We start from the raw sequence: 14,413 nt of genomic DNA on the forward strand, positions 1-14,413 counted from the left end.
GCCGATCGGTGACGCTCGAGCAAGAAGAATTTGAAAAAAATCAGGTTTATGGACTGCAATTTGCTCTTTCTTGAGGTACGTGCTGGATTTGCACGTTCCAATCTAGTCTACCGTCTACGCCCAGACCGAGCATATTTTGGTTTCTTAGGTTCCCAATGACCTATACCACCGATGTTCTTTTTTTTTCTTGAGCCAAAGCATGAATAGGAACAATTAATCATCATTCAATGTGCTTACCCCGACAGGAATCAATAACCTTATTGAAAGCGAAAGAAGAAAGGTAGCTCACTGTGCCTGTAGAGAGATGAGTACTGCTCGAGGTTTGAGTACTCGAAGAGCGAGTAGAAGCGGGGTGTGATGAACCAGGATGGCAGCGGCGCCTGCTTGTACTTGATGATCTCGTGGGGCATGGTGATGTGCAGGTCCCAGATGTCGTGGAAAGCGCTGACGTTGCCGATGAGTTTCATCTTGCCCTCGGGATTGGTCACGTCGAAGTCCTCCAGCTGGTACAGCCACGGGAAGTAGCTGTAACGCACGTGGCGCCTCAGCTCGTGCATGTATCTGACGAAGTCCCTGGAGAGCTGCGCACACAGGAGAGTGTGAAGAAGCGAACGGACGGAAAAGGTATTGAAATTGGTTGGCGCTACACAAAATATGGCTTAAAGAACTTAGATGATTGCTAGGAAAGAAGCAGGTCACTGACCGTATAGTTAATGCTAAATTACGTTTCGAGATCCGTGTGAATCCCTCGTTCACAATGGGGAGCCGCCTACCCCGAATACTCTTAACTGGTTTTGAGCGAACGACGTAAGCTTCGGGAGTATACACGTGGTTGAGGGTGCTAAATTATCCGTTCATTGTGTTACTTGCGGGTTGAACCGATTAAGTTTCAAGATTGAGCCTCAATGTCAGGTTCGTCTTGGTGGCTACAATACCCGCGTTGTCCCAGATTGTTCTGTGATCCACGAGATAAGCTCACGAACAATTGCCACAGCGAAGGTAAGAAACGAAAGTGAAGGCGCTTCACTTCAACGGAATACCTTTAAAGGGAAATTGTGGGTCGAAATCCGTCCTGAAGTCACGGCTTCCCTTAGTCAGGCTGTCTTCATCAAACTTGCGCCGGTTTGACATTCTCGATTGAGACAACTCAGAAAATCACTGTTCTAGATGTTTATCTTTTTTTCTTCATCACTTTTTTGCTCTTCTTTTGCTTTGTTAACCCGCCATCCTAGATCCGCGGCTTTGGCTTCGCGCTGCTGAGCTCGAGATCGTGAGTTCGACCTCGGCGGCAGCGGCCGCAATCGGATACAGACGTAATGCAACAGTCGCGTATCATACACTGGGCGTACGTTAAAGGACAGCAGATGGTCAAAATTAATCCACAGTTCCTTACTACTGCGTGCCTCCTAATCAGACACCCTAAGAACGGAAGTGCAGCTGCCTGCTTCACAAGTCGAGGGCATAGACACTTGATCTCGGATGAAGCTGCGGCAGTAAGAATCGAGGAACGATAACAGCACTCACGTGTTCATACTCGATGTCGGCAGTGAATTTCTTGAGTGTGCTGGCGTCGAACAGCAACTCGTCGCAAGCCTTGCTCCAGTGGACGCCATTGGCCTTGTCGTACGAGCACTCCTTCCAGAGAGCGCTGTACGGGTTCTTCAGGAACTTGGCGACAGGCTCCTCGTGGTCACGGGTCGCCAGCAGGTGCTTCTGTTCCTCCGTGTGCTCCCAGATGGTTCGCATTGTGATCTGTGAACGCGGAACCGCGTACAACGTTGGCGTGTAGCCACTATGGTGTTGCAACGTCGTGAAACAGAAATTCATGACCGACGCACATGCCTTGCAGCCTAATACACCTATTTAGTTTTAATGCTGTTTATGACATGCGATCAGACTACGTTGCACTCAATGTACTTCTCTGGAGTTGAATTAGTTCACACTTTTCTTCTTCAGAAAATGGATGATTTAGGCTGAAAATTAGAAAATCTCTCCACGCACAAGACCTAACCAGCTGTGAAAGGTAATTTGGGTGTTGAAGCTAGAATGAATAATGAAATATAGCAGAGTATTTACCTCACAACGTGAGAAAATCTAAATGGAGGCATAGGTGACGTCGTCGCAGTAGAGCTTCTACTTAAATTATGGCTTAATTTTTTCTTGCCCGCGACTACGGAGACCCTGCACATTTTAGCGAGGGCAGTCACCCAGGAGACGCCTAAGCGTCTCCTGGGTGACTGCCCTTGCTACAATGTGCAGAGAGCACTTGACTGCGTTTGATTGCCTGGACTATCGCCTGTTGACGTGGTACACAATCAGCGAGCACTGTTCCAGACCGTCGTCAACACGGAAGGCCTGAAAAGCGTCGCTGTTCTTCAGGAAATGTGTATTGTGTGGTTGAGTCTCAAAGTTGTATCCCGCTGCAACGCATTTATATGAATACTTTTTTTCTTTCATTCCTCATTCTCTCATCTAATTCGAAGATCATTCTATCATGTGAACGTTCGGTTAAATAATACTGATTGATTGATTGATTATTGATTGATTGATCGATCGATCGACCTTCACTTTTCTTCTCTCCTTTCTCGCAACACAGGTTAGCCAGGCGGTTTTTACACTAGACAACCTTCTTCTCTTTCCCACTCTTTCTTTCTCTCCTCTTAAGTTCGAAATCAGCGGCACTTTGCATGCTTTCGTCGCTGCGAGCAGTGGACTCACCTTCTGGTCAGATTTGCAGTCCTTGCCGAAGTTGAGGTTAAAGTTTGTACTGACTGCGTGGCTGTCGGAGATGAGATCGATTGTGCCTATCTTGGCGTAGTCGGTTGGCGGGAACTTCATGCTGCCGTGGAAGCAAATCTGAGCAAGACCAAAAGCGAAGCAGAAGTTAGAAAAAATGCTAAAGGCGTGCATTTAACCTCTCACTGTTACCGCCATTTGTTGCCACCGCTTCCAGCAAAAGTTATCTATATAGTTATCTATCTCTGAATCACTTCGTTCAAGAGGTCCTGGTGACATTCAGTGACACATCTTTAAAGTTTTTTTTTTTTTTAGTCAAGGCATCGCATATGAGAGTGTTGTCATCTTCCCTAAAGTAGCGATATCAAGATACAAAGTAAACTTTAATAGCTTGATGCTAAGGAAACGTATAAAGCCACCAATGGAGCCTTCGTAGCTTTATGCTAAATAACATTTCTTTCCATGGATATCCTTCCACGTGGAGGACTCCCGAATAATTTATTCGTGTTATTTTTGTTCACTTAGAAAGAATTTCTCACCATTGTTGTCAAAAGTGACTGTACGTGAAACAATTGTCCTTTTTGATCGAGCTCTCTAGCATGACTGATCGCCCTACAAAACCTCAGACTTTGAAAATGAGCTTTGACTCTAACTTCACCAATGAAGCTGGTCCCACTTTTACATATTTCTGTGGTGACGTTTCGGTTTAGTGATTACTCAGACAAGTGCATATTTTAAACAGGCTCCTTATAAGCTTCTCTAGGGCGGCTAGCTTGAGAAAGGGTGCCCGAATGCTGCCTAGTAATGCATTGAACCCATGCACGTGGTCTGTTTTGTATTCTCGTTGTACGACACCGAAGTATGCAGATTAAGAATGCACGCTCGACTCGCCCTTGCTACAATCGACGTTGTCATTTGCTCTTGTTGCAGTCGAAAACAGGCATCGAGCAAATAAAGTACATTATTACCCACGAACCATGTAGCCCGCAAATATAGCGAATTGATGTTGTAGAATTCGTTCGTTCGGAATTCTTGCTATGTCCATGATTGTTCAAGGAATTCTTTTGACACAACCAGCAAACTTACACTCGCAGTAACCCGCCCAGCGTACCTTGACTGGATCTGTCTCGCCGACGGCGAACGGCGTACGGTCGTAGATGAAGTTGATGTTGTGCAACAGCAGGTCCCTGGTTCTGGTGTACACCAGCTCGGACACAATCTTGCGCTCCCGCTGTCCCCTCAGCACCAGTTCGCCGTCGATGATGGTCGTGTAGGAGCGGGCTTCGTCGCGCACCGAGAAGGCCGGGTCTCCGATTTCTGAGGCATACTTGGAAGTGAATATCTGGTTTCCGCGAGTCTCGGGGGTCAAGAACTTCCAGCCGAACTTCAGCTCGATCTGCGTAGGACAAGTCAGTGCCTCGGTGTCAGAACACGTAATGTCAAGAAATAAAAAAATGGAAGTATGGCCTTAAGGTTTCACAAAATGGTCAGAAGAGCCATCCAAATGCAGGTTTTCCGTTCTCTAGCCATACGCGGTTGTTGGTGCTATTAAATATTGATTGCGGGCATCGCAGTGCCATAGCGTGTTCATAGAGGAGCAAGTTTCTTAGCTTCTGTGGTACTACTTGCAGTACTTAGAGCTTTTTCTAGGGGTATCCAATAGCTCCCTATTTGTTTCGACCAGCAGTTGCAACCTTCTACACTACGGTTAGAGAAAGGGTGCATGAATGCGCCTAGTAACGCATTGAACCCATGCACGTCGTCTGTGTTGTATTCTCGTTGTACGACACTGAAGCATGCAGATTAAGAATGCACGCTCGGCTCGCCCTTTTTGGTGTTGCTCAGATAAGTTCTAACCGTAGTGTAGGTAAACCGTAATATATAGTCACTTTCTTCTATATCTGCGGACGGGAAGTGTGTTCGCATTTCAAGAAAATTACGCTGCTCTAAAGACGATGGCTTTATATTGTTTCAACTGGGTCTTTTTCTGTTTTTCAAAGAAAAACACAGTGTTTTACGTTGATGCCGCAGAGACCCTATCATATTTCACCTATTTAGTGGTTTGTGGAACTCGCCAGAAACCATGAAGTAGCTGATGATTGCCTCACAATAATAATTGTGTTAAATAAATAGGCATCACCTTCTTTATCCGACAGAGCGCTGAGTTTTCCATTCATATCCACTAGCAATCATTCTAGTAGAAGGGGCCTATTCTTTTATCAGGTCTATCTTCAACAGGTGCTAACTAAACTAGGTTGTCACTTGGGTGTAATATCCGCACTTAAAATGTATTTCGCTTTACTAATCTATCGGAAATGGGTGCTTACTTCGTTTGTGATGTCACGGTTGGCTGGGGTAAGGATCACGTCGATCTTCCTTGGGTGCCACATAGGGTTCTCAGTGATGTAGTAGTACTTTTGACGGAGGTCACCAAAGTACCAAAAGTCCATCCATGATCCCCAGAAGTCATAGGTCTCGAGGTAGTGGCCGTCCACTTTCAGACCAACGCCGAGCATGTCGTGGAAGTATTCTTTCTCAAACTGCGCATTGAAGTCGAAAAGAAAATGTCTATTTCATTCTGCATTACTAGAGCAAGCTACTTTCATACATGTGTAGCAGAAGGAAAGAGTACGTTTATAAGTATCGCTCAGTATGTAAAAGGAATATTTATAAGATGAACGCTACTGTGGATATGCTAAATTAAGTTGCTTGTTCCTTTAAGTAATTAGGAAATATTTCGGACCGATTTGCGGGAAATATCTCTTTATATAACACTAGACCTATGTTCGCGAACATTCCATTATAAGCACGACTAAATGAGGACAGACTGTTGTAGAAACTATCTCATGTCGTAACCAACGTCGTCATCAGCACTCAAAGCTACTTCTAGAGGGTGAATAATTTAATGGTCTATTAAATGGTCTATAACCTTCATTGATTTTTATTCGTTGTTTTTCCCGAAAACTTGGATGTGCACTCGAAGCCCAAATTCCTGCACTCCGCTCTTTTTTATTTTGTCAGTTTGTTTAGTCAAGAGGAACGTGCTAATACAATGGCTACTTTTGAGAAACAAAATATATTTTTACCCCTTGAACCTGCGAGAAAAGGTTAACCGATAACATGAGCCAAGGAATCTTAAGCTATCGCACATAACTCCGGCTAATTACCTAAGTCGCATGATTATATTCGACTGTCCGTGTTTATTAGGCCATTAGGTTTATATCTGACTCCTCTTAAAGGCTGTTCACTCCTATCGTGACCAAGTGCCTTCGATGCCACTCGATTTAGGCTAAGCGTTGAGCGATGGTTTGCGAGTAATGCCACCAGGCTACGTTCGTCCACGTCTAGGCACGCTAGACACAACGCTGTAAATGGACTCACCTTGTGAAGATCCTCGGGCATGAAAATGTCGACCTTCGTATCCTCGTGAATGACGGGCAGGGAATTCTCGAAGCTCTCGACGAAGCTGAAAGGTTTGAACTCGTAGTGGAACACTTCGTGCGGTGTCTGTGGACGCGCGAGGATCTTGAACTTGTGGTCGATGAAGCTCAGTCCGGCGTCGAAGTTGAACGGGACCGAGATAGCGCTACGGCTGTCATAGCCCACTCCCACGCTAACCTTCTCGAAAGGAAGCAGGATGCTCGCAGTTTCGATCATGTGCGTATCGTACCTGCAATGGAAAAAGGCAGTCGCTGTCAAATACTTCAGAGCCACTGCGAGTCATCGGAGTTGTCGCTACATCGCCTACAGGGACTTTTGTAGGAAGTTTAGCCCTTGAAAAGCCTGAAACTGCCTTTAGAGCTTCATAGCTTCAGGTATTTTACAGAACTCTAACAAGAACGCCTGACAGTTCTGACTGGCACAGTGGCTTAAACACTTTAGACTCTCTTTAGTAATTGGCAGCATTATCAAATTAACCTTTCGAAAAAGTGCGCACAAATGAGCAGATATGTCCTTCGCAGAATTAGTTGTCCGTTAGGTCTTTCCACTGAGTGCACAGTGGTTGACATCTTGCAACTATCTTTGCATCATGTAGCGCCATTTGGTAACGAGTTACACGGAGAAGCATGAAATCACAATCTTAATTTCGCAAACCCTATTTTACTTTTAGCGAAGACGGTAACACGTATACGCATTTTTACGAGCAATAACTTATTTAAAGCGCTTAAACAGATCGTTTTTATAGCGACTATTAATATCGTACTTCCTTCATACTGATGGTCATATTTCCGTCCCGCGGTTTATATTATCGAAAGAAGAGCTTTATAATATAGAGCTAAAAACTTATTTTCACACGAAAACACAACGTGAACAGCAGGACTGGCCTACTTACAAAAAGTGTCCGCGCATCTTAACGCCGATCTCCTCGATGTATTTGCCGTCTGAGGCAACCTTGACGTCGAACTTGAAGTCCTTGTTCTTGTAGTTCATGAAGACGGGTTGCTTCTGCTCCAGGTAGAAAGGCAGACCAAGCTCGGTCGGTAGGAATAGCGACATGTCTTCGCTGATTAGGTATTTCTGCGCCTTGAAGTCCTTCACCTCACCAACGAGGTTCTGGATCCACGAGAACGGGTCGACTCCTGGGCAGTTCAGGCGAGAGTTGAACACGAAGCGAAAGCGAGGCCGTCGCTGCTCATATTTCATATTCCGATTCATACCTTGATGTTCATTTCATCAAGGTTAACCTCAATTCTGCTTCACTCACCTCTACCTTGAGCATAATCGAAAGTTCTCAGTAAGCGGAATTTGCGAACAGAGCTCAATACGAGCCTTCGGGCAGGGTTGGTATGATTGCATTGCACCATAAAATCGAGTGCAAGGTGGTCATCATTTTAGGGGAGTAGGCTATAGCTACTACAGTGTGTCAAGTGTAAAGCGAAAACATGCATAGTAATATAATGAGTACGCTATCTGTGGTGCGCCTAATTACATAAATTGAATGTATGTAGCTGTTCATGCCAAAAAAAAAAAAACTGTTACTTCATGTGTCTTGTAAAGGAGAAATATGGAGAGCGGAAATAAAGTATATATTTGAACTTTTTGGAAGGGAGTATACCACGATGATCAATTGAAACCTGTAGTTCTGCTTTGGGAAACAAATGTACGACACACGGACGGTACCTATAGTAGCCACCAGTAAGACGAGAAGATGCCTTCGAGTGAACGTTGCATTAGGGAGCCTTAGTATCACATGCTTTTGTCACTATCATCATCATTATTATCATCATCAGCACCCTATATTTATGTCCACTGCATGCTTTTTTATTGGAGTTTAAATGCCCATTTCAATAGTGAGCGTTTGATGTGCTGAAAGACGAGAACCCTCGCCCCGCAAAAGCTCCATAAGCATACAACAGCTGTTCTGGTAATGAAACAGTGTGTCCTAAAAAATTAGAGTGCAGACTGTGACCTCTCTCTTCAACCTTTCCGGTTGCGTGCGTACGTTACACAAGCTTTTTATCATCATGCTGCGCGAAAGCGCTTTTAACGAGCGAGGTCATGCGTTCCCATCACAGGGCTTCAAAAGGTCTAAAAAAAGCTTGTTGCGCATATATATTGAAGGACCAAGCTGAACTGTTGTACTGATTAAATATACGATTGTTCAACACCACTCATTTAGATTATCTGCATACTCTACAAATCCACTGCTAGCTCCTCGCCCGTCCAGCCTTTACTGTACGCACTTTACACTTACGTTTTGTTATACGTGTGAGACTCTCTGACAATCGCTCATAAATTACTCGTTCAAAGGTGAAGCCCTTTTGGTCAGCGTGTAATGTACATGTGGCCGTTGCGGATGCAGTGGTCAAGCTGTTTGTGTCCCACACATGGCATCAAAATTTTTCTAGAAGTGTGAAAGCTACCAGCATATAGTTTGCGAGTGAACAGATCGAGCTAGCACAGACTAACGAAGATACCTTAATGCGTACACTACATGAGCACAATGTATTTATACTGTGTTAATTAAGAGTATCCACGTTCCGAGTGAGTGAAGCAGCGGGAGACTTGGCGGCACGATCACTTCGCGCCAGTTTGGCGTTTTATTTAACCTAGCGGATCTCCGGTATAGAGTGCAGTAACATTCGCGCCTCACCTTCAGTGAAGAGTGGAGCCAATGTGGTCTCGTTGAAGTTGAAGTGCATAATTTCATTGTTGAAGGCTGTCATCCTGAAGTTCACGAATGCTTCTTCGTAGTCACGTGTCTTAATGTGGAGCTGCCAACGGAAAAAATAACGACAACAACCGTGATGACATGGAATTAGTACACTTTGCGCCGAGCAAGTATCCGCCGGAAGCGCACGCTTACGTAAAACATGGCCGACTCTTGAATAGAATACATAACTCGTAATAGAGACGATGTAACAGCGAGATTACTGCAAATTATTTAGCCTAGCTTGAAACTAAGCCAGGGTGCCAAATGTCACCGTGAAATAAAAGTTCAGTACGAATGCAAACACACCACCAAGGTGTGGAGATTGGCGGATTTGCGGTCTTCCTATAAAAATATAAACAAATCTCAGTAGGTCTATAGCGCATGTTGTTGGGCGAGTCGGTCGTACATCGTTAAGAAAGGTGCTAATCAATACAAACATAGACGAGAAGAGCACGAGGACTGCGCCAGTCTTTGTGCTCTTCTCATCCATGTTTGCATTGCGTAGTACCTTGCTTAACTCAGTAAGTCTCTCGAATTAAAGTTAACGCGTGGAAATATTTCCCTTTTGTGCTAAAAACACGCTGGTACTCGCGTGCTAACCGTTAATCAACCAACAATAACGCAATCACGCAGCTAACGATAATGCAGTCTTATAATGGGCATAGCCACTGTTTCAACCACGGGAACAGTAACAATGTAAGTGATTGTTTAAGTCATGCATGCTTCCAATACGTGTCGAGCATGACGTTAACACATAACCCCTCAGAGACCCTTGCATTGAAGTTAATAATAATTCAAATCAAATGTTTATTCCATAATCAAAACTCTTCCTTAACAGTAATCTAAGCGATATTTTTCTTACACTAGGGATGTGAGGGTACACACAAAACGCTATACAAGATTTTTGCAAAGCCAGCACGGTATAATGTTACTGCGACGCATACCCTGCAAACACCCCTTACGTTCTCCCTCTAAGCTGAATAAAATAAATATAGCTAGATCAATTTATCGCTTCCTCACAAGAGGGGAAGGTTCCTTCAGCCCTGCTGCCCTCTCTACTGCCGCCAGACAAGAAATGCAAAATTGCGTTCTACGTTTAACCTTGCTGCCAACAGATGGCATGCCATAAGTCTCTTCGCTCGCTCTTGCTTGGGCTAAAGCCCCTGCATCAACGCGCATCCGGCAGCAAACTGGTGGGCGGAAGACCAATGCAGGGACTTCAGCTTGGACGGTAGAGTCCGGCATCGACGTTTTGTGCCAAGTGTGAATCAACAAGATGGCGCCCCGGGCTAGTTGGACTTCTTCCTTTCTCTTCATTGCGTGTTTCCAGGTGCGTTTCAAGATCTTACCATTATGAAGTTTGAATCTTGCGAGTGCCGTTACCGTCGGAATGAATTGGTTTGGTAACTTCTCATACGGTAACTTCCAAAACAATCGATAGGAATCAACAGACTACGAAATGAAGCGTGCACGGCTGAAAGGAGTCGGAAGGCCATTCTATTTGCCGTAGACTGTCCTATCGTTCTAGAGGATTAACAGTGTGAACGATTCAACTGGAGCTGGTAGACACATCCGTCATAGTTTAAGTATGATTAGGCTATGACATTCGCAAGTGCGAAATTGACGTGGTAGGAGTAGGAGATAGGCAAACAAGAAACGCTGTCTTTGGCCTACTGTGGGTTGAGTTTCTCTAATGAGGAAGTTGATTTTTATGATATTGTGATGATGTCTGCAGGAAAGAGGCCCCCTAAAGCGTCGGGTCGACATTCTATGATGACGTTTTGCGAAAAGTTTCATTAGGTGTGCTTACGCAGCAAAGCCAAAGGCATAACGACAGTTCGCTCACGTTTTGGTCAATCTCCTTGACCTCCTTGTTGACTGAGATGTCGCGAGTGGGCCTCTTGCGCCCAAAAAAGTTCCACAGGCTGCGCTCTGGGTGAACGTCGCCGGTGACCCGGGGTCCGTACACCTTGTCCAGGACGTGGTCGAGGCCCCAGGTGTCGAAGGTCATCTCGAAGCTGTGGTAGTTGAAGTTGTTCCTGTAGTCGTTCATCTTGAGCATGACCGAGCGCGGCAGGTAGCTGTCGTTGGCCATGATGTACGAAAGCATCGAGAAACCGCCATAGTCGTACTCCGCTGTAAGACGAAACGAAAACGCAAGAAGTGCGAGGTGCGTTTTGTGTGTACCCCCACATATACTGAACGTTAAAAGCAACAAAAGAAAACTAAAACGCCATCTGTAAAATATTTATCGTTTGTTTAAACACAGCGATACGAAGATATTGTGGTGCATGCGCTGATGTTCGTGCGTTCAAAAAAAGTCATTTGCGTAGAATTATACATTGGGGATCAGAAGCAGTTTAATTGATCAACAAGTAGGGAAGCACGGAATAACTGCACTTGTCTCACGGTATACGTGAAGCTCTATTCTCTTGACACAAATGATCTGCAATCAATTTTATGTGATCACAATGTTTATGCGATCACTTTTAATACCGCATTTGTAAACTATGTGCTGGCTCAGCATGTCCGTATTATAGATCACTCCAACAAATGAACAGCGAAATGCGCTCTCGAGGAAGCTGAAAGAGATTTTCTTAAGAAATCGATTCGGCTAATTTCAACACGCTCGACTGTTGGCAAATTATCGATAATAAAAAGCGGCTTCGCTTCTCGCGAGGTCTTATATCACGGATGCACCGTGCATGTAGAGTGCTCAGATTATTTTTCGTGACTAAACATTGTCAGGTCATTCCACCATTTCATGAAGCTCATTCGGCTTTTGCTTGCTAAGTAATAAAGTGAAGTAAATTGAATGCGAAACACTTTTAATCGTGATCTTGCCGAATAAATTGTCTGCCTGGCTGTGAAAAGTGGCTAAGTTTGTGTCCGACAAGTTGTGTCACACCGAACAGGCCGCAACAAGGATGTTCCTGACTCGGAATAAGGTTTCTTGCATTTCTACGAAATTGCACCTTTAGCATTGCGAGTAAACATGATTGGACAGCGCTTAATATGAAGGGTACTGCTTCACTCACGCTCGTAGCCGGTGTCCATGAGGAGCTTCGAGTATGTCCATTCGTTGATATCCTTGAGTACTTCGCTTTCCTCAATAATGGGCATGCACGTAGCGGAGGTGCTGGGCCCTGGAACGTGGGAAACGAAATTGCGCCCATGAATAGTTCCATTTTGAAGAGACAGCCTAACGAGACGCCTCCCAGTAACTGTTGCACTCATTAATAACCGTGCTCAGTTAGTGACAGATCGGTATGTACCCAGTAGGCCCGTTACGGTGACTCAGGGGATAAGCCGTTCTGCTGCCGAGCACAATGTCGTTGGTTCGAAACCAGATCGCGGCATCCGCGTAACAATGGCGGCAATAATATAAAGCGCGCATGCGCTTTGATTTAGCGTGCACTTTAAAAGAACACCAGGGGGTCCAAACTAATCCGGAGTTCCTCTGCTACGGCGTTCCTCAAAAGCCGATTGAGCATTTTGGGCTGTTAACGCTGGCAATGCAATTTATGTAATCCTGTAATACAAAAGCGTAGTCCGCAAAGCATCAACTGTAGTTTTCGTGAATATGATCATAAGAACCGGTAATGAGGCAGCAAAACAAAAGCGAGTTGATATTACATGGCCGATTTCACCCCCATCTTGGCTGATAATACCTAGCGGTGACTACGGGGAGGTGGACCTATAATCCGCGGCTGAAACGATTTATTGTTGTTTTTGCTAAATTTCGTGATGTTACCGCACGTGCCCGCAAATGTAATTTACATGCAAAGCAGTTGGTTTCGCTTAAAACTCGCACAAACCTATGCATCGGTACTAATAAACGCTTTTTAAGTACAATCTGTAAAAATACGTCTAGCACCTCTCTTAGTCACTGTAGCGGCATTATTTCAGATATATTTTGGCACCTTCTTAACTGCATTCATAATCTCATGACCAAAGGAAAAAATTTTTTCCGGAAATTCAAAGAGGCTGTTATATTTCCATTTCGGAAATACTGCCTCTTCTTAACAAGCAGTTACTAGTGCTTTGCAGGAAGCTTTCAAAAGCTTTACTTGCGCTGCTTACAAATGGGCGCTTACAGTGCTTGCACAATTATCTGTTGAAATTTGATCTTTCTTCTCTCTGCGCGCGGGGCTTTAATTTCAGTGCAACGCTTCTTCCAATAAAACATTATTTCAGCATTAACACTCAAGATCGAGATTTACAATCTAGAGCAATGTAGCGGCATCACAATGAAAACATTAGGAACCTGACAAGCGAATATGTTCAAAGTATATATTCAGGTGAAAGCCTTTCACAATACACCCTGTTGTTCCTTAAGAGTGTCGAGCCGCTATAGTCTTTTTAGTGCCAGTCAAACTTTCCTCGGTCACATTTATCGTGGAGGCAAGTCTCGGAAGATATGAACAAAAAATGAACGCAAGAAATCATGCTAAAGGCTGGTGTCAACTCACAGGTCGAAGTGGCACGGATACTCTGACTCTGCGAAGCTTTTGAACATGGTGTAGACGTAGGTGATGACCTGCGTGTTGGGCTCATTCGTAATCAAGTCGGCGGCAATGGACTTCAGAAGGTACAGGTCGGGCTTGGTCCTCATGATAACAGAGAAGGCGGCCAGCCGGATCTCGTGGGTCTCGGTCCAGTTTCGGTAGATGGGCAAAACGATCTCACGAACCTGCACAAAATTGACCGGTTGTAAAATTGAAGAATATGGAGGTCGCTTCTGAACCAGCATCATATTTGCTTCGTTGAGTGTTATTAGACGTTAAAGCGAACAATTGCAATACGCAGTGGTCTACAGTGTTTCACACGGCTCGTGGAGTTTGACTACGACCAAATCTGTGGGTTGTCGAAGGCAAATGAAGCACAAAAAATTAGAAATGCGATAAAGGAAAGTGAAAGATGACCAAGCTTCGCATTCAGAGAATCCCCAGGTTGTCGAAAACTGTCAACTATGGCGCGACGAGCACAGACGCCCGTGACGTACACTAGCAAAGGTCTCTTGCCCGTAATTAAACGCTCTCATATAGCAGTGAAAAACGTGGCGCATATGAATAAAAGGCACAGATCAACTGCAATGTGTAATTAGGCATGCACTACAATGCCCGAGCTTGTTCTCACCGTGTTAGATTCTCCACGGCTTGTTTAAAACTCCTGCCTAAAACGGTCAACACACTACACGGTCAGATGGGAAAGAGGCGTGAGAGGCGGAAGGCAATGCGCAATCAATAGAACTGTTAGCTATGGCGCACAGATGCAACCTTGTCAAATGTTCGAAATTCAGTGCTTCCAAGATGCTGAAGTTTAGCGCACACAATGCTCAGCTCACGTTAAACTGTTCCAGAAGAAATGTAAGACGAATACTGGCGCGATTCATTGAACTGTCTTCGAGAGACGATTAGAAAAACATCCTCGCGTTCATTCTCAAATTGATTATCAGTGTTTATGAATCGTATATGCTTGACTGTTTGATATCGAATAAAAAATTGTCAAAGCAGAAAGAAA

The 14,413-nt window shown here is 44.6% G+C and overlaps 1 protein-coding gene across 1 annotated transcript in view; it reads right to left on the reverse strand.

The window, feature by feature from the left end:
• The window catches only part of LOC119433731 (vitellogenin-2-like), a 34,184-nt gene that overhangs the window by 6,023 nt on the left and 13,748 nt on the right, over window positions 1–14,413 (reverse strand). Inside the window, 12 exon segments of the mRNA XM_037700991.2 lie at window positions 290–581; window positions 1,525–1,752; window positions 2,719–2,856; window positions 3,848–4,132; window positions 5,064–5,276; window positions 6,118–6,406; window positions 7,070–7,316; window positions 8,831–8,951; window positions 10,737–11,026; window positions 11,929–12,013; window positions 12,015–12,036; window positions 13,363–13,583. Of these exon segments, the coding sequence (XP_037556919.1) occupies window positions 290–581; window positions 1,525–1,752; window positions 2,719–2,856; window positions 3,848–4,132; window positions 5,064–5,276; window positions 6,118–6,406; window positions 7,070–7,316; window positions 8,831–8,951; window positions 10,737–11,026; window positions 11,929–12,013; window positions 12,015–12,036; window positions 13,363–13,583 (2,431 nt within the window).

This window comes from Dermacentor silvarum, chromosome 11 (assembly GCF_013339745.2).
Source record: "Dermacentor silvarum isolate Dsil-2018 chromosome 11, BIME_Dsil_1.4, whole genome shotgun sequence".
In the NCBI taxonomy this organism is placed as follows: domain Eukaryota; kingdom Metazoa; phylum Arthropoda; class Arachnida; order Ixodida; family Ixodidae; genus Dermacentor; species Dermacentor silvarum.